This window comes from Lepisma saccharinum, chromosome 6 (assembly GCF_977018435.1).
Source record: "Lepisma saccharinum chromosome 6, izLepSacc3.1, whole genome shotgun sequence".
Lineage (NCBI taxonomy): Eukaryota > Metazoa > Arthropoda > Insecta > Zygentoma > Lepismatidae > Lepisma > Lepisma saccharinum.
This window is the reverse complement of record NC_139234.1, coordinates 77,268,744-77,294,326: the sequence shown is the minus strand read 5'-3', so window position 1 is coordinate 77,294,326 and position 25,583 is coordinate 77,268,744. Positions and strand designations below refer to the sequence as shown.

Sequence of the window (25,583 nt, the reverse complement as noted above, 5' to 3'; positions counted from 1 at the left end):
TTACAGTTACCTTAACTTTACACAAACAGTAACCCTGTTACAGTTGCCGTTACTTTACACAAAAATAACCCTGTTACAGTTCCCGTTAATTTACACAAAAAGTAACCCCGTTACAGTTCCCGTTACTTTACACAAAAATAACCCTGTTACGGTTGCCGTTACTTTACACAAAAATAACCCTGCTAAAGTTGTCGTTAATTTACACAAAAAGTAACCCTGTTACAGTTGCCGTTACTTTACACAAAAAGTAACCCCGTTACAGTTCCCGTTACTTTACACAAAAATAACCCTGTTACAGTTGCCGTTACATTACACAAAAATAACCCTGTTACAGTTGTAGTTACTTTACACAAAAAGTAATGTAGTTATAGTTCTCGTTACCTTACTCGAAAGTCACCACGTTACCCTTACCTTACTCAAAAGTAACCCCGTTACAGTTCCCGTTACCTTGTTGAAAAATAACCGTGTTACAGTTGCCGTTACCTTACACAAAAAGTAATCCCGTTGCAGTTACCGTTACCGTACTCAAAAGTAACCCCGTTACAGTTCCCGTTACTTTACTCAAAAAGTAACACCATTACAGTTCCAGTTACCTTACTCCAAAGTAACCACGTTACAGTTCCCGTTACCTTACTCAAAAGTAACCCCGTTACAGTTCCCGTTACCTTACTCAAAAGTGACCCCGTTACAGTTTCCGTTACCTTACTCAAAAGTAACCCCGTTACACGTTACTTTACTCAAAGTAACCCCGTTGCAGTCCTCGTTACCTTACTCAAAAATAACCCCGTTACAGTTCCCGTTACTTTACTAAAAAGTAACCACATTACAATTCCCGTTACCTTGCTCAAAAGTAACCCCGTTACAGTTCCCGTTAACTTACTCAAAGTAACCCCGTTACAGTCCCCGTTACATTACTCAAAAGTTACCCCGTTACAGTTCCCTTTACTTTACTAAAAAGTAACATTACAATTCCCGTAACCTTACTAAAAAGTAACCCCGTTACAGTTCCCGTTACCTTACTCAAAAGTAACCACGTTACAGTTCCCGTTACCTTACTCAAAAGTAACCCCGTTACAGTTCCCGTTACCTTACTCAAAAGTAACCCCGTTACAGTTCCCGTTACCTTACTCAAAAGTAACCCCGTTACAGTTCCCGTTATCTTACTCAAAAGTAACCCCGTTACAGTTCCCGTTGCCTTACTCAAAAGTAACCCCGTTATAGTCCACATTACCTTACTCAAAAGTAACCACGTTACACTTCCCGTTACCTTACTCAAAAGTAACCCCGTTACAGTTCCCGTTACCTTACTCAAAAGTAACCCCGTTACAGTTTTCGTTGCCTTACTCAAAAGTAACCCCGTTAAAGTTCCATTACCTTACTCAAACGTAACCTCGTTACACTTCCCGTTACCTTACTCAAAAGTAACCCCATTACACTTCCCGTTACCTTACTCAAAAGTAACCCCGTTACAGTTCCCGTTGCCTTACTCAAAAGTAACCCCGTTAAAGTTCCATTACCTTACTAAAACGTAACCCCGTTACACTTCCCGTTACCTTACTCAAAAGTAACCCCATTACACTTCCCGTTACCTTACTCAAAAGTAACCCCATTACCCTTCCCGTTACCTTACTCAAAAAGTAACCCCATAACACTTCACGTTAACTTGACACGTTCTAACGACTAACTAACTTAGAACGTACGCGTCGTATTATTATACTATTAATATTAACTTAATAATACTCAGCGGTGAACGATGAGACTCGGTGAAGTACACAGACTCCTCTCAGGTACAGGGGTAGTGTTAGGCAAAGACAATATTCACTGCACAGAGAAATAAAATCACATTATTGCAGTATATATATATTCTTTATTCATTGCAATTATAATGCAAATATACTTGAGATGAAAGCGAGGATTTCGCTTTGTCGATGAATTGACTCAACTAAAACGCATAAACTCAATGCGTGGCTATCGGCAAGCCTATGATTGCATAGACCTAGCTTGCGCCCCGAACTACCACACCAAGAGATATGCAATGATAACTGAGCCAATATTTGCTCTTTAGCCTTTTTTTCCAAATTAATCTTTAGGCTAGCTTTATTATTTAACGTAGAATAGTTGCAGTATTGTGCATATCATCAATGCATGGCTATCGGCGTACCTATGTTCACATAGGCCTAGCTTGCGCCCCGAACTACCATACCAGGATGTATGCACAATACCGAGGAGTTCTTTTTAAGTTAAAAAGCTTCGACGATCCGTGGCGAAAGTGTGATGATTCTTACGCGATATCCTCGCTTTTATACTCTTTTCGAGAACACAGATTAAAGTACAGATGAATCACTCACTATCTACAAAAGGATACTATCAACAAGACTGACATCTATACATCTTTAGAAATACAAATTCGTATAGAGCACTCTTGCAAACAAAGATACATTAAGTTACTCATAACAGAGCATAAAATACAATAAACATTAAACAAAAGATATATATTACAAACAAGGTGCATTATTACATTTAATAACAAAGAAATTACGCTTTCCTTTACAAAAATAAATACATTAGTGACATATCTTTTACTGATGACGTCACATAACAATGTGGATCATATCATCTGCCCCATCCTTTCGGAAACTAAGTTTCAGGAAGGAAGTTATCTACCTGGAGGAAACTTAGTTTTAAATTACAAATTCTTTCTTTTTATCCTCCGAAAAACGCACCAGTTTTACGTTATCCAAGTTAACCTTACCATATAATTCTTTAGTCCTTGGAATTAGCAATGTCACAACATTATTTTCCACTTTGTCCACTAGATAAGGTCCTATCCACAACATAAATAACTTTTGAATGGTCCTATCTAATGAGGAACTTAAGGAATGGTTTTTAACCATCACGAAGTCTCCAACTGTCACTGTCTTGGCGCTTTCCTTCTGTTTTAAATCCTTCGACAGCTTCTTCTTCTCCCTGACTTGGGCTAAGAATAATTTGGACTTCCAATCCGGTTGGGCTTCTTCCCGTTCGGGCCAATTGAAATGGGTTAGGATCTCTCTGGGTATGGGATGGTTGAAGAATAGTTCAGCAGGCGAATATCCAGTGGTCTCAGAAATAGAATAATTAATTAACCACATGACTGCAGGCGTATGTTACCATCAGGCTTACCAACAATTAAGAGGCTCACATAAGATGAATATCAAGGCACAGTAACATCTCTTTGTTTCCACTTTTTCCGTTCTTCTTTCAGGAGCTTTCTTTAGGCTATTAGTATGGGATATGGAGATCGGTACAAAGGTTCTGTGGTGGTGAGTTCAATATCACACTGGAAGTTTTTAATAGTACCTGGTCTCTCGGAAAATACATCTCTATGCTTCAATAAGACTTCTTTCAATTGGTTTTTACCCCTTTCGCATAAAATCTCATTCGCATTGACCTTCTGCAGAATGTCGTCAGGACTAGCCGTCCACTGATCGACATGGGAATCTTCACGGACCTTTCTTACATACGTCCCTTTCGAAGATCCATTATTCACGAGGTCCTGCTCTACCGGAACTCCGTCTACGGTGAGGGATAATTTCTCGCGCTGTAGGTCAATTCCTGCTTCATATTTCCTGAGGAATGGGTAGCCCAAAATAAAGTCAGCTTCGAGACCTCTCAAGACAAACATGTCCTCCAATAAATTTCTTCCAGCAATCTCCAGATATACTTGTCTACATCCCACAACTCTAGTTTTGTTTCTCCCAGTGAAATCAGTCAGCCTAACATCTGGACATGTTTGTAACTGCAATGACGGCAGCTTCTCTTTAATCTTCTTCCAAATGGCGTAGCTCATGAGATTACATTCGCTGCCAGTGTCCAGAACACAAATAAACTCGACGCCTGTTACAGTTGCCTTAATTAATGGAGCCCTGGGTAAATTTTCCTTTCTAACTGCCTGTTGTAGTGCTCTATCTAAACTTTGTTCTCCTTCATTGAGGGTCAGCACAACAAAAAGATGATTGTCTTCACTATTTATAACGCTGTCATCTGTTCCCAGAGAAGTCCAAGATTTTAGCCCAACCGTGATCGGGAACGAAGAATTCACGTTGGGCGACTGGCTAAATCCGACTGTATACCACTCGGATTAGCACTAGTCGATGGAGCCCAACAAAAGTCTCTCGTCATGTCGACGCTTTGACGTTGCTCGTTCGTCAAACGTGAAGCTGAAGGTTCAAACGGAGGCGCCGTCGCTCTGAAATTACTGGGTTCAGAGGCGTTACGTGAAGAGTCACGGGAATGGTCTTCTGGATCAGATCTGGAACGACGCGGCCCACGTGCGTAGTTGTTCCTGCCATCCCTTCTCGGAGGATTACGTCGTCTGTTGTAATTGGAATATCCATTCCTCTGGTTCTGCATAACTTGTCTGACTCTGGGTTGTTGGTTTCCAATTCTATTTTGTCTGGGAGCATTTCCCTGGCCTGCACCTTCCCTATTCCACACAGGTTTCCAACTGTCCTGCTCTTCAAGCACCTCGAATCTTTTCAAAAAATCAGTAAGCTGTCGTACAGTTCGAGGAGAATTAGCCAAACTCAGACTGCGGGCTCTATATGGAAGCTGAGAGATAATTAAGTTCACTATCTCTGGTTCTACATAACGGGCAGACAGATTGCGGTAGGCTGAGTAAATGGACCATGCGTATTCTTCCATACTCATACCAAACTGCTTTGAATATCGACGAGATCTCACTGCTGTCAGCTGCCTTTCTTTGGCCTCTTCTGAAGCATATTGTTTGCGAAAACGGCGGCAGAAATCAGAATAGGACTTGAACTCTAACTGGTTTGCTCGAAACCAATGCTCAGCCTGGCCTTTGAATAACCGAGGAATAATTTCCAATCGATATTCGTATGGAACTTGCATTAAATCAAAGTTGATATTGAGTTCTTTTAAATACTGTTCAGCATTCTGGGCTTCCAGGTCTCCCTTGAACTTGGACAAGGAATTAAGGTCTGCCATCCTTGGGGTTCCTGTCGTCGTTGATCGCTGAGTTCGCGGTGGTGACTCATCTGACCCGCTTCTCACATTTCCATGCCTTCGTGTTCGCTTTCTGATATTCGCTTGATCCTGAGAGTCCGAGCTGGTGCTGGAAGAGGAGGAACTGCGATCTTTCTTCCTTGCTAGACGTTTCCTCTTTGCCCCTTCTTCAAAACGACGATGCCGTGCCCTGGGAGATTCACGCTCTCTGTAACCTCTATCATCGCCCGAGAGACTAAGGGAAGGTGGAACTGCAGATGCCACTTCATTAGCTCTTGAATCAGCAGTAACTCGTGGGCGACATACTTGTTTGTCTTTTCTAGTTCTCTCTCCACCTGTTCGGTCCATTGCTTCATTTAGTTCAATGTTAATGGTTGGTAACACTGCACTCTCAGCAACCGCAGACGGGTGACCAGCTGTTCGAGATCCAGTTTCTGTTTCCGTTTGCCGGGAAACGTGCATAGTCTCTAACTGATTCGTAAGTTGTTCTACCTGAGTCTTTATTTCCTCAACATCCTTGCTTCTTTGAGACACAACGACGGAAATCTGACTAAGATTTTCTTGGACCTCAGCCCGGAACTGTAATTTGTCAGTCTCGGCCTCGGCCAATATCTGTTCCATCGTCAGCTGTTTTTCAATAATCTTATTGCACTCCTCAGTGAATCTCGAATTTATATCCTCTACATCGATGCGAACACTTTCCGTGGCTTTATTAACATCGGCTGCCAAGCTACGCCGGAACTCATCAAAGTCCATCTCTCTAGCCTGCCGAATTTCTTCAGAGAATCGGGCCCTAGTATTCTCGTTCTCAGACTTTAGTTGTTGTATTTCACAGGCCATCTCGCCTATTTCAGCTCTTAAAGCTTTCATAGATTCATCGTGCTGCTTACCGATATCATCCTTTAATAGCGCACATTGTCTACAGATATCAGCTTTCAGTGCTTCAGACTGTTTGCTAATATCAGCCTTCAAGTTATTAATGGAATCAGCTTGCTGTTTAATGTCAGCCTGCAATGTTTCAGACTGTTTGCTAATATCAGCCTTCAAGTTATTAATGGAATCAGCTTGCTGTTTAATGTCAGCCTGCAATGTTTCAGACTGTTTGCTAATATCATCCTTCAAGTTATTAATGGAATCAGCTTGCTGTTTAATGTCAGCCTGCAATGTTTCAGACTGTTTGCTAATATCAGCCTGTAATGTTTCCATACTTTCAACTTGCTGCTTGCTAATTCCTTCAATCATGGCTTTTAAAGCTTCAAACATATTTAATGGATCAGAGGTAATAGTTGTAGACAATGATTCACATTCTTTACAAACGAAATCGGTAGCTTCGTGGCTTTCAGATCGAACATCTAAGCCACAACATTCATAATGTAGAAACTTTGTACATTTCTTGCACACAAATGTGGGTTTATCTTTATCAACGTTCCGACAACAATCGGGAACATTAAGCTCTGAACTAGAAGCAAGATTTTTATTTGCGCTACGCAAATGTTTTCTTTCCATTTCAACGAAGTAGTTCTGTGCTTTTCTACAAATATAAAAGTTTAGTGCTCTTGCACAATGAATTTCAACTTTAAACAATTGTCTTGCCCTTGTACACTACAGAATCGAGCCAACACGTTGAGCTGCCACTTGACACGTTCTAACGACTAACTAACTTAGAACGTACGCGTCGTATTATTATACTATTAATATTAACTTAATAATACTCAGCGGTGAACGATGAGACTCGGTGAAGTACACAGACTCCTCTCAGGTACAGGGGTAGTGTTAGGCAAAGACAATATTCACTGCACAGAGAAATAAAATCACATTATTGCAGTATATATATATTCTTTATTCATTGCAATTATAATGCAAATATACTTGAGATGAAAGCGAGGATTTCGCTTTGTCGATGAATTGACTCAACTAAAACGCATAAACTCAATGCGTGGCTATCGGCAAGCCTATGATTGCATAGACCTAGCTTGCGCCCCGAACTACCACACCAAGAGATATGCAATGATAACTGAGCCAATATTTGCTCTTTAGCCTTTTTTTCCAAATTAATCTTTAGGCTAGCTTTATTATTTAACGTAGAATAGTTGCAGTATTGTGCATATCATCAATGCATGGCTATCGGCGTACCTATGTTCACATAGGCCTAGCTTGCGCCCCGAACTACCATACCAGGATGTATGCACAATACCGAGGAGTTCTTTTTAAGTTAAAAAGCTTCGACGATCCGTGGCGAAAGTGTGATGATTCTTACGCGATATCCTCGCTTTTATACTCTTTTCGAGAACACAGATTAAAGTACAGATGAATCACTCACTATCTACAAAAGGATACTATCAACAAGACTGACATCTATACATCTTTAGAAATACAAATTCGTATAGAGCACTCTTGCAAACAAAGATACATTAAGTTACTCATAACAGAGCATAAAATACAATAAACATTAAACAAAAGATATATATTACAAACAAGGTGCATTATTACATTTAATAACAAAGAAATTACGCTTTCCTTTACAAAAATAAATACATTAGTGACATATCTTTTACTGATGACGTCACATAACAATGTGGATCATATCAAACTTACTCAAAAGTAACCCCGTTACAGTTCCCGTTACTTTACTAAAAGTAACCCCGTTACAGTTCCCGTTACCTTACTCAAAAGTAACCCCGTTACAGTTCCCGTTACCTTACTCAAATTAACCCCGTTACAGTCCCCGTTACCTTACTCAAAGGTAACCCCGTTACAGTTCCCGTTACTTTACTAAAAAGTAACCACATTACAATTCCCGTTACCTTACTCAAAAGTAACCCCGTTACAGTTCCCGTTGCCTTACTCAAAAGTAACCCCGTTATAGTTTCCATTACCGTACTCAAAAGTAACCCCGTTACACTTCCCGTTACCTTACTCGAAAATATCCCCGTTACAGTTCCCGTTACCTTGCTCAAAAGTAACCCCGTTAGAGTTCCCGTTAACTTACTCAAAGTAACCCCGTTACAGTCCCCGTTACATTACTCAAAAGTAACCCCGTTACAGTTCCCGTTGCCTTACTCAAAGTAACCCCGTTATAGTTCCCATTACCTTACTCAAAAGTAACCCCATTACACTTCCCGTTACCTTACTCAAAAGTAACCCTGTTACAGTTCCCGTTATCTTACTCAAAAGTAACCCCGTTACAGTTTTCGTTGCCTTACTCAAAAGTAACCCCGTTACAGTTTTCGTTGCCTTACTCAAAAGTAACCCCGTTAAAGTTCCATTACCTTACTCAAAAGTAACCACGTTACACTTCCCGTTACCTTACTCAAAAGTAACCCCATTACACTTCCCGTTACCTTACTCAAAAGTAACCCTGTTACAGTTCCCGTTACTTTACTCAAAAGTAACCCCGTTACAGTTTCCGTTGCGTTACTCAAAAGTAACCCCGTTATAGTTCCCATTACCTTACTCAAAAGTAACCCCATTACACTTCCTGTTACCTTACTCAAAAGTAACCCCGTTACACTTCCCGTTACCTTACTCAAAAAGTAACCCCATTACACTTCCCGTTACCTTACTCAAAAGTAATCCCATTACACTTCCCGTTACCTTACTCAAAAAGTAACCCCATTACACTTCCCGTTACCTTACTCAAAAGTAACCCCATTACACTTCCCGTTACCTTACTCAAAAAGTTACCCCATTACACTTCCCGTTACCTTACTCAAAAGTAACCCCGTTACAGTTCCCGTTACCTTACTCAAAAAGTAACGCCGTTACAGTTCCCGTTACCTTACTCAAAAAGTAACCCTGTTACAGTTCCCGTTGCCTTACTCAAAAGTAACCCAGTTACAGTTCCCGTTACCTTACTCAAAAGTAACCCCGTTACAGTTCCCGTTACCTTACTCAAAAGTAACCCCGTTACAGTTCCCGTTACCTTATTCAAAACGTAACTCTGTAACAGTTACCGTTACCTTACTCAAAACGTAACTCTGTAACAGTTACCGTTACTTTACTCAAAACGTAACTCTGTAATCGTTAACGTTACTTTACAGGAAAGTAACTCATTTACATTTACCATTACTTTACTCAAAAAGTTACTCAGTTATCGTTACTTTACAGTTACAATTTTTCTGTAAACCATTGGTATCGCAATGTCATTGGTTTTCCTTTGACTGCGTATTTCTATTTTACGTTGCAGATGTCCGAGGATGGGGTCTTCATATCGAAGCAAGGGAAAGTAAACTTCGTGGACCTGGCGGGCAGCGAAATGACGAAGAAAACGCAAAGCGAAGGGAAGACATTGGAAGAGGCCAACAACATTAACAAGAGTCTTATGGTTCTCGGTAAGTTTTTCTCTTTGTTCGCTAGTTTCAGAAGTTATAGCAGAATGGTTTTGACACAATGGGCTACATTTAAAGGAGATTTTATGACCGTAAATGACCATTGATACTTAATGGCCTGATTTGAGACCCATCTCAGAAATGGGAAAAGTATAGGGTTCTAAAACATACGATCTGATACCAAGGGTATATACATAGCAGTCCGTGGCTTCTACCGTTCATCAGTCACAAGATAAAACAACATTGGATCAGCATCCCGTACATATCCACGTTCAGAAAAACAATCTCTTAGTAATAAATCTACAGGTTAGTCAATAACCGTCACCTATTAGAAGTGACGTCATAACACATGAGTATTCAGTTTTAATCCTAGCATTTTAAATGTCCATCTACTCAACTCATCGTAGGTGTAACAATTTGTACGTTATGTACACAACAATGTCATGATTAGAACCCTCAATTTTTAAGTAGAATTAACTTAGAAAAGTAAGTACGAGGGATATCCATAAAATGAGTTCCGTTTGCAAATATTTCCGCTGCGGCGCTACGGTCACCATGACGCGCATGCGTGTAGAGTTTTTTTATTTGGCAAACCACGGACGCCATTTGTAGGTATTCGAACAGCTTGTACGATTCGTGCTGTGGTCCCTATTTCGATACCTGGTAGAGGCACATTACACTGTGGTTCGGATTCCCTTTAAACCGTAGGACCAGTCCCGATTACATATCTGTGGATAAAATTGACTTAAAACAACAAAGTATCGTGCTGTGTGTTCATAATGTAGCAAGACCTGGATTTTGTCCACAGTGAATGTGATGTTCTCAGGATCCCGCCTCAGTTAACAATGCATCAAATGTTACAATTACTTCGTTAAAGTAATAATTGTAACAACTGAAGCAATTTAACCTGCTTGAAACCGCGTCACTGGAAAATAAAAATAACCTCATGCATCGTTAGTCAAGTTGAAAAAAATATAGAAATTGAAACGAAAATGCGAACTACTGTGATTACTCTCCTTATACTTGGACTATTTAATACTAATATATACATTATTCCCTTCTTACTTCGGAAAATATTATTATTCATGAATAAAATGCACAAAAGCTTCTCGCTGATTACAACGGTAAGTGAATTCGTATTTAAAGTATTAATATCTCATTAGAAGTTATGCTACAGTGTTTCTTCAAGGAATCTGTACCCTGCAGCCGCCATTTACTATGCAAAGTCTGAGTGACGCCATCTTCAGTTTACGAACTATGAATAATGAATGAGTTCATGCCTGCCTGAACTCATGACTTTGCAAGTCATCAATAATTCCCACTTTGTGGAAAGGTTATTGTAAAAAAAAAAAAGTGCACATTCAACTTGTATTTAAGACTGGACTTTGTCCTACAAAACACTTCTCGGAAAAGATCCATCTCATTTACCTGTGGCGGATAATGCAGAGACACCTTGCTGTAAAACTGCTAATTAAAAGCCTCGGTTTGTAGGTTATTTCTTTTATGCGCTGTCCTTGAGTGTCTATGACGTCAATCCTTCCCTTTGCAAATGTCCTCACTCTGATTGTGTGCTCACTCAAGGTGCCTATGTTTAAAATCAGGGTTGCCAGAAATGCACAGAATATCCGAACCACATCGTATTATAAGTTGTCAGCAGTTACTGCTTGCGTGCATAGTTAAGAAGCTTATAAAATTATTAATACGGCAGTGTAAACTGAGACGAAATTTAAACTGTGTGCAGGATGTCGTTCACATGAAATATTCTGAGCTCATCTTCCTGACATCCACACAACTTACAGAAAAAAGTCATTTTTTTTATAATATAGCAAGATTCACACGGGTCTCGCTTATCGCACACTTCTCAATAACCTTTTTGGTCAAGCTCCGCCATTCGACTTGTGACGTCACAAACCTTTCAGTGTATTATGCTGTCCTAAACATGGCCTGCCTAACCTAACAATGGAAGCAATCCTCCCTTACGTCACAAGACGAAGGGCGTGGCTTGACCAAGAAAGGTGTTTGAGAAGTGTGCCATCAGTTATACCCAGATTCACACACAGAGAGAACGGAAACAGATGAAGAAAGGGATAGAGGAAGGGTAGGTACATGGAAAGAAAGAGAAAATGGGAAATAGGACAGAAAAAGAAACAGAGAAAGAAAGAAGGGGAAAAGGCAAACGGGAAAAAAGATAAGCTCAGAAAGATAGATTAAAAATAGTAGAGAAGAAACTAGGAAGAAAAATAGCAAACCATCTGGAAATATTTTATTCATCCTGGAGCCCAACCAAACGAATTTCTTTGGCTGCACTACTCTCTTTTAGTCTACAGGGTAGTCCAAAAGTCACTATGGGATATTGATGTATTTATAATACAGGGTGATTCATAAAAAACCAACATATTTCATTCAAGTCTTATTGCAATGTGAATAAATCATAATGCTCCGTGTTAGTCTGACATGACGCGGGTCATCCAGAAGGTTCAACATTCTCAAGAGGGTGAGCAGCTGTGCGGGATTTGCCAGCTTTCGTCGTCATATTGTCTCAGTCGCTGTGACAATGCAGTACATGCTATGATTTGTCATGGTGTTTGTTGAGCAATTGAATGACGAGGTTATTTCCTACACGATGGCTCAACGTGCTATGCACCAAATGAAACCTTGGCGCTGATCCAAAGTGTCTTTGAGGGTGGGATAGTTTCCTGAAACTTGTAGCCACCTAGATTACCTTACCTTGATTATCTGTGGAGATATCTTAAGGTGAAAGTAATGTAAAAGTTATTAATATCACATGCGTGCTACATTTCAGATGTAATATCTTGTTGCTGGCTTTATTGTCGTTCGCACACAATGATAATGAAATGTGTCAGTTTCATATGAATCACCTTGTATTATTTTTGTGAAAGAAAATACAATAATCGACGCAGAAACTGTATTGAACTGAACAAAATACATTTAAGAGTGAAATATGACAAGGGCACCTGCAAGATTAATGTCAGTGCTTCGGGTTGGCCGCCTCGTCATTTCGGAAGTGACCATTCTGAAGTCATGGGCAATTAATTTCTCCTTTCAAATTCTAAACGGAGTTCATGCGAAATCGGCTAATGTTTTTCTTTACGAACGACAGCCAGTTGTCAAGCGTTGTTAGATCTGGACTTCTGGGAGGCCAAGTGAGAGGTTCATCTCTTCTAATCCAGGGCCGGACTGGGATCATAGCGAGCGAGTATATACGTATATATATAAAATCAGTAGTTAGCACAGTAGTAAAGAAAATGTTTATTCACCACTGCTCTGTGACCGATTGTGAGCACTAGACGAAAAGGCACCGAATTTGTGTTTTCGGAAGGGCGCCGAGACGAGAGGGCGCACCTGGATTTTGTCCGATGACCAGTCCTGGCCTGGTTAAATCCACACTGAACTTAACTATTCTCGAATGGGAGTCCACGCTACCACAACGGAATATGATTTACATACTACTTGGAAGCTGTTTGATTAAAAAAATGCTGTGTTAAAAATATATCTAAGACATACGAGGGTGATTCAATAATTATTGTCCCCGGCATACTTATGAATTGCAATGAATGATGGGGATATTGTAGCCTAATGTCTTAGATGCCTATATGCAAAATTTCAGAACCGTAGGTGCTATAGTAAATTTGTTTTTCTCGTTTTCGGTGTGAGAGGTGACACTTAGTTTGAAAAATGGAGAAAACCGAACAACGAGCTGTCATCAAGTACCTCCAGAAAAAGGGGCTAAGCCCAAAGGAGATTCATGAGGACATGGTCAGTGTGTTGGGTGATGGGGCTCCTACCTACCAGGTGGTAAAAAACTGGTGCCGCGATTTCCGTTGCGGCAGGGAAAGCTATCAACAGGCCCCTGGTGCTGGTCCTCCAACAACAGCATCCACCCCAGAAAACATTGATGCTATGCATGACATGATTATGGCTGACAGAAGAATCACGGTGCAACAGTTAGCAGACATCATGCACATCTCTGTAGGCTCAGTGGAAACCATTGTGCATGAACACTTGGGATTCAGAAAGGTGTCAGCGCGATGGGTCTCCAAAATGTTATCCCGTGAACAACAGAAAGACAGAGTTCAATGTTCAAGGGCTGGTTTGGAGCTGATGGGGGCAGACCTGAAGCAGTTCTGTGATAGATTTGTGACAGTGGATGAGACATGGCTCCACCACTATGATTCCGAGTCCAAACGACAGAGTATGGAGTGGCGGCACAGCAATTCACCTCCCCCCCGCAAATTCAGGGTGCAAGCATCAGCACGCAAGGTTATGGCCACAAGTTTTTGGGATGCGAAGGGTGTGCTCCTTATTGACTACCTGGTAGGACACACTGTTACTGGGGACTATTATGCAGCCCTAATCCCTAAGTTACGCGAAGCAATCAAGGAGAAACGGCGTGGGATGTTGCGGTGAAAAGTGCTGTTTCACCACGATAATGCTCCAGCACACAGAAGTCATCTTACTGGTGCCGCAATCCATGCTGCTGGTTTCCATGTGTTGGAACACCCTCCCTACTCACCCGACCTCGCCCATAGTGACTTACATTTGTTCCCGAAGTTGAAGGAGCACCTCAAGGGGACGCATTTTCCCTCAAATGCTGCTGTTATGGACGCTGCGGAAGAATGGCTCACGGCTCTGCCACAGACATTCTTTGAAGCTGGCATAGTGGCTTTACAGCATAGGTGAAAGAAGTGCATTACTGTGAAAGGGGACTTTGTGGAAAAATAATACTGCTTATATGTCAGGGACAATAATTATTGAATCCCCCTCGTATTACTATGTATAATTTCGTGTGAATGTCTCTCTCTACAAAAACAGCTAATCCACTAAGGAGTTATAATTTCTCGCAATAAGTATTCCGTAAGATAGAATTATTTTAAAGAAAATTACTTCAATTTTTCTATTTGTTTAAGAAAATCTTTTCATTTGGAAGTTCATTAAACTTATAATAAATCGATTCTTCCAACTTCACCCAAAACTTTAATCATACTGGTGTGCCGTTACCGCTAATGCTCCTAGGACCCTGGCAAATACTCGAACACAGAACCTCCAAGAGAGGGCCATCTTAAAAACTTTCATGTAATTCGAATGTTTAAATTGGAGCGATATTTTATTACAAATAATATTGTTTTCCGTGATTTTAGAGGCTGTTGGTTACAGCAATTAACTGCCCTATTCAAGAAAATATAGAGAAAATATGTTTGCCCCAGAAACAAACAGTATAGGGGAAGGTCGGGTGGTATCGGACACCTTAGCTTTTATTAAGATTTATTTTTGAAGATTAGCTAAAATCAATCGGGATTTACATAATATAAAACTTCAATCTCTTACTCACATACTACGTGGAAGCTGTTTGGCTAAAGTAAATTCTATGTTTTTGGGAAAAATGAGTCATAAAAAATTGGCCTTTCAAAAAACTGGAGGGTGGTATTGGACAGAAGTAAAAGTAAAGTAAAAATAACTTTTTTGAGTCTTCAATTAAAACTATTGGCCAAGAATACACTTTTTAATGGGTGTATAATTCATATTACATAAAACAAAGGAACTTAGACAGACTACAGGAGTACAAAATAAGGCTTGTAGTAAAAAAAGCAGCATATCAGTTTTATGTGAAAAATTGATAAAGTTTTTGTTCATTTTTTAGCTTCACAAATGTCCCAGTAATAAAAAAAGGCGCAGTGCTCATCCTTTGCAGACTTGACATTGTATCCATGGACGTCCGCAGGATTTTTTCCAGGGAGGGGCAAGGAAGGTATTTTTTTCCAGGGGGGGCAAACAAGACACATTTTCCCCAATAATAGTGTTGTTCCCTCAAAAAAAAACATTGCTTAAATTTGAATTTATCATATTCATACAATAATTAACACATATTGTTGTGGCTGAAAGTAAATAATATGTGTGAAATATATAATTTTTGGTTGACTTTCATTTTCCAGGAGGGGCACGGCCCCCCTTGCCCCTCCCCTTCCCAACGCCTCATTGTATTCATCAAATCATTCTCCACAGATGAAGCAAATGGTAACCGAAGCAGATCTTGTTGTTGATGTCAAATTTAAGTTGTTTTTTTTTTTTTTTGCTGCTATTGGGTTAGAAGTCATTAATTTCCTTTCTCGAGCTTGTTCATTACTGTTACCTTCATCTGCATTTTCTCTACTTTCGTGAACTTTTCCTTTGTGGATTTCCTTTTTTTTTCGGGATTTCCCCCTTTTTTCTTAATCACACCTTTGCCTTTTTGTTTGATTTCTTTCATCTTCTTTTTCTCTTCTCTTTTAGCATTCTTCTCTTCGAGGAGTCTTCTTTTCTCTAGAAGCTGGTTTTTCTAAGGTGTAAATGTCAAAATTTCACTTTTTTCACTGCGCCTTTCTCTTTCTTTGTACTTGAAGTGCTTGGTAGTGGTGGAATTTGTTCTAAGATGCGTTGAGTCGTTGATGAGATGGACATTTGAGAACCTGACAATGGATGTTTTGGAGAAGATGCTGCATTTGAAATTGATGGTTCTTGACTCTGATTATCTGGTCCGTTTGAAGTCCCAGATAAACTGTAACTTTTAGAAGTTCCTGCTGTTGAAGGCTGGTCGTGTATTTGATTAACAGGTTGATTCAAGGGTCCAGGTAAACTGCAAGCTGTAGATGGTTGAGGGAAAGCTTCTTTGTTAGGATTGGTTGAGGTTTCAGGATTCGTGAACAAGGGGTACGATAAGCAAAACAGCGCCCCCACTATATTTATACAGAATGAAAATCGATTACACAGTTTCACACCGTCTTTTATGTATTGCAATACCTTTACCAATTGACGTGACTAATGTACTATTTACTGCACAACCAAACCTATTTTTGCGTAAGTGCGTAACATATTTTTGTTCACATTGAATTTCAATGGGCATTTCACTTGCTCGCTTCAAGAATAATATAAGAAAATCAGACATTTAAATGCTAAATTCCAAGTCAAGGTCTCGCGTCTCGATTTTTCTCACATAACACATATTATCAAAGATCATTTGTGTCTGGTTAAACAAAATACAAAATACGCAGACAATATCATTTATTAAACCTTAAGTTATTAATAGACAATCAAAACACGTAACCGTTGCCCCTGAGAAGAAAAGTTAAAGAAATGCATAATGATTTTTTCAAACATCTTCTCCATTAGCTATCGTGTTAACCCTCAAAATTAAGATTTTTGGTCCTAAGTATATATACCAGCATAAAGAAAAAACTAGAAGCCACAAAGAAGAAATCGGGAACTTCAGAGTTCCGAACAGTATAATTACATGTCTAATCATAATATTTGAATTTCTTTGGAGGACGATGAAAAACTAAATATGCTGACCAAGGCAGTAATTTATTTTATTAAAAACATAAACTAAACGTAACGTTTCAACCTTCTAGCAAGGTCTTCATCAGACTCTGTATCAAGTACAAAAGTCTTCAAAAACTTTCGTACTTGATACAGAGTCTGATGAAGACCTCGCTAGAAGGTTGAAACGTTACGTTTACTTTATATTTTTAATAAAATAAATTACTGCCTTGGTCAGCATATTTAGTTTTTCATAATCATGGAAACAAGGCTTAATGGTGTTATATTTGGAGGACGATAAAATATAATTTGTTTCTTCCTTTTAGAATCATTAAGACGACCGAAAGTATGAGAAATGGGTTAAACTATAGAATTAGGTACGACCACTTCACTCCAATACTTGTCCAAAACATATGATTTGGTTAACTTTTTTTCTCTCAGGGACGAAATGTTACGTGTTCTCATTGTCTCTCAATAACCTAACTTCATGGACGAAAGTTTGTTTAACCCACGTTTCGTTTTATTGTTGTTAGCCGTACTTAATACTATACGGAGTTTTACCAAGAAATGTAAAATTTTTGCAGCAATATTTTATTGTGATTTCAAAAGAAAAAGCCAGGAGAGAAGGAAAGGCAACAACAACACTAAACCTGATATAACTAATGTTTTCCAAAATATAAGTGTCAATATCTTAGTTTTTAAACTCGAATAGCAAAAATGTTTTCACTATGATACTGTTCGGGAAACGTGTACAAAAATGATTCACTAGAAGTAGACCGTTTTTCAATGATTTCAATAACTCACCTGATTTCGAACGTTTCAGAAAATTATTCATGAAAGTACACTGACGCAAGTTAGCCTTTTCCTATTTTCTGCCCCTGACAGTTTTTTTTATTTGCTGTACTTATTTTCATTGGATGTTAAGACCGTACTCTTCTAATGCATGCCAGACCACAACTACAAAAGTATCCGAAGGGAAGCAATACTACGAACTATTTTAAAAAAATGTTTATCGTTCCGCTTATTGTTGCGGATTATTAAAATGTTCAAAAACGTCCAGTAGCCCTTCCGAACACCTGCCTGCCGCGTTCTGAAGCAGTGAACGGAAGAGGAAACACCCACAATTGAATTCGTAAAAGTGAGAATGGATCTTATAAGGGATTATTGACGTTAGAGGATAGGTCCCGCGCGATTGTTGACAGTTAATTGAAGCAGCAAACAAAAGGAACGATATTTTGGCATTTTTTCCTCTTACATATCTCCAAAGTGTTTCAGTCGGAACTTTGCAACGTGGAAGTTGCATAGCAACAAATATGCGCAAGAACAAGAACAAGTTTACTCCAAAGGATGCATTCATTAAATAAAATCCGGCTACGTTCTGCCTTCATGTCGCCCCGGCGTCCGTGAAACAACAGGGGGTACGGCCGTACCATCGTATCCCCTGGAGTCGCCGTTGGGTAGTGGAGCTCTCTTCTACTTTCTGTGACTGGTTACAGAGTGAGGCTGCAAAATCTAGATCACAAAATACACTGCGATTCAATGGGTAGATCCCTGTGCAACTGAATCCAGATTGCGCCAATTCCATCCTGCAGATTGTGGAAAAGGCAGTGTTGACCAAACCGCCTATATCTCTAAGAGATATTTTCATGTTAGGATAATTTCTCATCTACAATGCAAATGCCTCATTGTAGGTACTTTTGAATGGTTTCATAATTGACCTGTCTAGAGGTTGGAGTTTGTGAGATGTGTGCGGAGGTAAACTTATCATGTGAATATAATATTCCTTGGCATAAAGGATAACATCAAGGTCCTTGTGACTTCCATGGCCATCCAAAATCAACAAGATAGATTTTTTTTATTGGGGTTTACCCGATCAACAAAAACGTACAACCATTTCAGGAACCTCTCCTTTGAGATCCACCCACTCTTTTGCCTATCAAAAGTACCAGCACTTCCTAGCGAAGCATCTCTTTTTAAATCGTTGTCAATTCTCACACGTGGAGAAACAAACAACGGAGGGATGAACTGGTCACCCGTTGCATTTATGGACAAGAGAATTGTCACGTTTCCGCCTCTCTCTGCAGAAGTCAGCTTCTCAACTTGATTTTTCCCTTTTACAGACATGACCTTTAGGCTATTGTTGTGAACACATGATACACAGGTTTCGTCCGCATTGAACATCTTAGATGGGCTGAATTTGTGTTTGTCCATAAACTCAGTCAGCTTGTCAAAGAATCTAGTAACTTGGTATTTACTGAACCCAACTGTACTCTGCAGACTTGTCGACTCGGTTGTCCTCAAACATCAGTCCTGATGTCGGCTCAGGAAGTCATAGTAAAAATCTTTTCCCGCCATTTGTTTCTCATTGTTGAAGCGGTGATTAATTTTTAGCTTTTCAGCGAATTGGTAGGCCAGTTTAAGAAATTCGGCTTTGCTTAGCGGCATCAGCTGACTGTCCAACGCCTTTCTTCGTGATTTTCATCAAACGTTCTTTGGAAAGTGCCTCTATTATCTGTGCAGGGCTTGGCTCTCCCCCCTCTGCAATTATTTTTACTCGATCTCCTAGTGTTCTTGGGTACATAATATCTAGCACTGGCATCTCTTATCGTCACTTCTTTTGAAATTACTTTGTCAGTTGCCCCCTTAAAATTCTCTTCGTCCAATTTTCAACTACTTTTTCCCATGGTTTACTGAAAAACAAAACACAGAAACCTCTATTAGGGCTAGAATTCAAAATTTACCGACCAACAAGCAGCCCGATAGCACCCGATTCCACTTTGTCCGATACCACCCGAATGACACGCAACATTGAGATGGGTACTAAACAGAGAGCAATGACGCGAACTATATTATACGGCCACAATGTAATAATTACAATATAATATCTAGGCTAGTAACAGTAGGAACTCAATACACTAAACCTAAGAGAAGTTTTAATACTCCAAATTTATCTTCGTGCACTACACAACATAGCAAAAACCAAAAAACTCGAAGCACGACACAAATGGCATATGGCGATGGCTCAACTCGTTGGTTTTGATGAACACACTGACCGCGTGACAAGTGCTGCCTCAAGCGGCAAAAGCCCTAAACTGCTGATGTCCGATACCGTCCGCTGTTCGATACCACCCGACCTTCCCCTAATCATGTTGACTGTCTTGTGCTGGACAGACAATTTTTGGTCGGGACGGGATTGCGAACAGAAATTTTATAATCACGACTTTCTGGACTGAAATGTTTCGCCATCTCCCGACATTTCAATTTTATTATTTCTTCTAAGGTAGACATATTCAACTGTGTTAATCATTCAGAATAATGTTGTTCATAGTAATACTTTTTAAATTTCGTGCATACGTAATAACCTGATAAAATCTTTTTGAATAGTTTTTGAAGGCAATTCTTGGCTGTCAGGAATCATAATTCATTAGCATATTCAAGAATAGGACGAACCATTGTTTTATACAGGTATATTAAAGTACTAGAAAAACTTTCCATGAGAAAAATATATAACCAAGCATCTTCTTGCCCTTTGCAAATTTCTGAGATGTGCTCATCAAATATGAGAGACGAGTCTATTCATATTCCCAAATCTTTATGGCTATCACACGCTTGGATTTTATTTTGATAAAATAATAATATATATTTCTATGACTGAAGGGCAAGAGGTGAATGAAATCTTACTCTGTCCCCCGTGAGAAAAAAACCCTTGCCTCCAAGCATGATATCGTGGACTCGAACTGGACCAACTTGTCGATCGAGGCGGTAGACACTTGTCAGGAAGTATCGATTGAAGATATTGGTTACGATTCCTTCCCTACAACGACCTGCCAAGATCCTCCTCAGTCAGTATTGATTCTTGTTTCTTCGGAGTTCGGTTTCTCTGCTGCAAATTCCACCCTTGTTACTGCCACGCTTGAATAAATAAACACCCGAAAGCATGATTTGCCTTTGGTCAAATCAATCTGCGTCGTCTTTGTGGGAGATCGCGGTACGATATTTCCTCGTGCTCTGGCAACGCTGTTGTCCGGAAGTTGAAACCGACGCGAAATAATACAAGACCTATCGACTTCCGCGACATATGACGATGATCTTGAAGTGTCAATGCTCTCGAACGTCTTGCAGAATGTCCACCACCAGAGATTTCCATGTGCTGAAGCGAGGAAGACGTCGTTTCGTGGTTCTGCCGTAAAGATGCTCTGTAAGGTGAGTTGTTAGAACTGTTTATATAGTTCAAGCATCCAGAGATAAAATTAGGAGGTCGTTCTGCAGAGGATGGGCGAAACGGTCTGTGGCTATGGCGCAATCCGTCACGTGACACTGGAGTTGCCAAATGTAAAGGGGCGGGTCTATCTCGGCCGCGACTGCCAGCGAAACGGAACACATGTTATGACAACCCTGCAGTTTATAGTCGGAAGTGACGTAAGAATCAAGCCTCCATGTTTTAACTCCGGGCACGAGGGCTTTAGATTGTCACTCTCCAATCGAATCTCGTAACTTCTTACATATTGAGTTAATATAATATTGAGTCAAGTTACATTCCTTAAGAAGTCGAGTTAATTAAAGGGATTTGAACAAGTTGAGAAGGCTTTAACGAGCATTACATCTACAATTGATAATTGATATAGAATGCCTGTTTAAGAAACTACCTTTATGTAGGATTCCGAGGAAAGTCAACTTGAAGTCCTGTTTATTGTGCAACCGCGATATTCTTGATTCTCAGTGCATTTCTACATATATATGTGCATATCTTGCATGCTTTGGTTACATAAAAATCCAGGCCTTGGTTATACCCGAGCAGTCCCAGTACAGTTTATGTGAATCAGATTCCAAAATGGATATAGAGTTATGCTTTCAGTAAAGGTTCTGCTGATCTATTAATTTATATTATGCAGCAAGTAACGGATGTATGAATTTTGCTACTAGGTTATACCCTTGGAGATAATCAGTACAACTCACACACGTTGTGTTGATTCAGCGGCTGCGAGATAAATCATTCTGTAGTGAGGTTGTTCTAAATAATGCATTTCAATTAAATTGGTGTATTCATTGCCTGGTCTTGCATGACAATCAGGTCTACAGTTCTAAACCACTAATTAGATGCCTCATTGTTTGTGTTCAGCGGCGGACCAGAATTAATCACCTAGCGGTGCTAAAAAGGTGCGGATTGAAATTTATGTAGTACGTTGTTGAAAATAAAGAAAAATGAAGCATGTATGCGCGCTTTATACATAACAAGTGTGTCATTTTGTGTTTTATAAGGTTCTTGTGTCTTCTTCCATAGGAAGAATCATCGAAGGCTTTAGAGAGTGGATTAAGGACTAGACAGAACCAAAGTCTACTTTGTGAGTCTTCCCGAAAGCTGCCACATCTTATATTAATATGGCCTTCTAAGATTTTCTGTCTGTAGTATGTATGTGTACAGGGTGGGAAATAACCTTTTGCTAGGGGTCTGCAGGGAAAAGTAACAACAATTAAGAAATTATGGTAATACCAAATGTTTACTACGACAATTGTGGTTACAAAAACAAAATTAAAAGTTAGTTCACGACTAAGCACCTTGCTTCAAGGCAAATGCTAAAATCAAGACCTTCTTCGGCGAAGTGGCATTGACTTCTTCAGCATTTCTGAATGGCCGGGTGCATCACCGGACCTGAATGCAGCGGAGCACTTTTTGGCTATTCTGAAGGACGCAGTTGAGTCCTTGATGATAGTGGAACGCGGACCGGACCGCTATGCCCGGCCAACACTCCTTGCACATCTGGAACAAGTCCTCCGTGACATGGAATGGAATACGGACTGTTTGCGAATCTTCTGAGCTCCTATCCTGATCGTCTTCGTGCTGTGAGAGAAGCAAACGGCGGACATACTAACTTTGAATTTTGTTTTTGTAACCACAATTGTCGTAGTAAACATTTGGTATTACCATAATTTCTTAATTGCTGTTACTTTTTACTGTGGACCCCTAGCAAAAGGTTATTTCCCACCCTGTAAATGTGTATTACAAGAGCACTGTTAGAATTTAACGTAAAAGTTTACTCTACGGATAAATTTTAACAGTATTTAACACGCGGGATCATTTCTTGAGTGATGCGCATTTATGTGGTCACTACTCCGTGTTGTGCCTACAATGACAAGTAAACATGGCACCGGTAACCACTTGAAATATTAAACACATACACACATTCATACGAGCATTTAGACATAATAGGAAAAATAACTTCTTTCAAATTTAAGTTTGAATATTTTGACTTGCATAAACACATTGCAATTGTGTACACGTACTTTCCGGTATACAAGACGCACCCCTTTTTAATACACTTTTGAGATAAAAAAAGCTATATCATCGAATATTATAATTAATTTACAGTATTTCAAATATAAAGTAATATATAAGTCTACTCTCAACAAATAACTTACCTAAACTAACTAGAAAAGAATACAGTTTAATCATCGTCGTAATAAAAAAAAATACTTTCACCTCCAGAACTAAACGCACTGCCATGAAATTAGGCGAGTGGCAGAAGTTGGCCCTGTTGCCACGTCGGAACACAACCCCGTGTGTTTGGAGGTTTAAGAGCAGTCTGACGTGTAGATATGAAACTCCATTTCTGGGGCCTATAACGAACTTTCAATTCTCACGATAACCAGCTCTGTATCGAATGGGACTCGGAGAGAGGTCGGTCTGACGCTCGAACTAGGCAACGCAGCCCGGTTGACGTTCCCACACAGTGGGCGGAAACCAGCTACTTTTGTCCCGCTTTCGCTTTGCTTTTCCCATTAGTGTCACCAGCGCAATTCTGCCCAGCCGTTTATTTTCATGGCCGTGCGTTTAAATGAAGAGTCACTTGAGACCTCTTCTAAATCAGAATCTTGAGTCCTCGTAGAATAAATTGTCATCCAGTGCATTTCTAATGCCACACTCCTTAAATGATTTAACCACTGTCTATTTTATACAGCATCCCATGAAACTTTGGCCCATTCACAAACTTCCTTCTTCCTGGTGGTGTAACCTGAGTATCGGCGTGTAAGACGCACCCTGTTATTCAGACCTATTTTAAAGTAAAAATATGCGTCATATACTCCGGGAAATACGGTATATCTTTTGCAACTGAATCAACGAAATTAGGATAATCACAGTTAACTTTGTAATTGCTGTTAATACTTTGAAAACAGTCGTGGTCATTTTTTACGGTGGCTGGATGGCAGCGGAAATATCTATCCAATCAACTTTTAAAGGCTACTTAACAGACTGATTAATGAAATGAAAAAGTCCTCAAAAGTTGCAACATAAAGAAACTAAAAGAAGGGAAAGATTGTGGAATACCACAAGCAACCTCGGCCCTTAGGAGCAAACATGGCGATGGGGCAGTATAGTGAAGATGAAGTGGAAGAATTCTGCTACTCTTGGGAAATGACTGAATCACTGTATGCATGCAGCAAGTAGGTAAAGAACAGCTTTTAGCAGAAGAAACAATTACTGATCTCCTAGAACATGGATGTGGCTATAAGGAAGAAGTACCAGGACAAACGTACTGTATGGCTGTGAAACATGAACGGCAGCTTAAGCTTAAAGGAAAACACTCGAAGCCTTGGAAATGTAGCAGGAGAATGTTGAGGATCAAATGGAGACAGCAGCAAACGAAGATATCGTGGAACACCGACAGAAGAAATGGAGCGTATGAAAATTGATTGTCCAGAGAAAATGAAGAATTGGTAGTACATCTAGTCAGATAAGAGAAAATAAAGAAAACAATAGGGAAGAATAGAAGGGAAAAAACACACATATATTAACTTCGGTAGCCGAGATTTGTATTGCGAATGCTACAGATGGAGAAATGTATCGAAGTATAAAGAACATAATATCAGGTAATATACTGGGAGAACTTTCTGTAAATACGAATGCGGTAGAAATAAAGAGAAAAGAAAACAAGAAAAGTATCAATTTAGGAGCAAAAATACTTGAAGCTATAGAAAATTTCTTCGTAAGGGAAACAAAAGACCATTAGCAAACCAAATCGAGATTGAACACTTATGAAGACACACTGGACTGCCATCTTTTGGTAACATACATAAAACACAACCAAACTTGCGTGTTACTTTGTACAAATGTTGCTCTAGACCAGCGAGGGTGAAATTTTACCATAATTAATTTGTTCAGTGCATGAGAATTAAACTTTTTTGTCTTGAGGGATGGTAACTGGTGATTGGTTTATAGGGATAAATAGGATAAATTATTATTATCATCATCACTATTATTATTACTATTTTTACTGTTATTAACAACAACCACATGTAAACTATAAAATCTCTCTTTGTGTGGCCAATCCCCTGACATCGATGGCACTGGAGTACCCCAGTAGATTATACGACTCTACCTGGTTGCGGTACCCGAGTGTAGATATTGCTGGATCGTTCATTTCGCCGAAAAAGAGTGGCAGTGGCACCCTGGCATGGGTGTTGACATACTTCTTGGACATCTGGGAGATATTCAGAACGTCAAAGTCCTCGGAGAGTGCTGCTTTGATGTCCTCCGTGAGCGTGTCAATAGGGAACTTCCGGAGGACGACTTTGTCTGGTTTCTCTCGGCGTGGAATGTCGGTGGAATAGTCGATGTTGTTCTGCTGACAGTACTGGATAAGTAGTTCATGGAACTTCAGGCCATCCCTGACAAGCGTTACTGTAGGCTGCTCCTTGATAACCTGGACAATTTTGGTCTTGAGAGTGTCTATTCTTGACGCGATACCGATTATTGTCGGTGGTTTAGGTTGCGGAGCGTTGATGGGGCTCTCGGTGATGTCTACACTTTTATCTACAAGTGCGCAACCGGTGATGTCTGAATATTCTGATCACCCCCTTTCACAGGTTTCTTGTGGAAGGTGAAGGGCTCCATTTCTTCCTCTGAGGTGAGATTGGGGTGTTCCCTCTTCCTGGCAGTGC

The 25,583-nt window shown here is 39.8% G+C and overlaps 1 protein-coding gene across 2 annotated transcripts in view; it reads left to right on the top strand.

Annotated features, from left to right (window-relative positions):
* Positions 1–25,583, top strand: part of LOC145989466 (kinesin-like protein KIF12) — a 314,209-nt gene that overhangs the window by 235,783 nt on the left and 52,843 nt on the right. For both annotated transcript variants that reach the window (XM_083124813.1, XM_083124814.1), the window contains exon 8: positions 9,194–9,338. In XM_083124813.1, the coding sequence (XP_082980939.1) occupies positions 9,194–9,338 (145 nt within the window). The remainder of the gene's footprint in view (positions 1–9,193; positions 9,339–25,583) is intronic.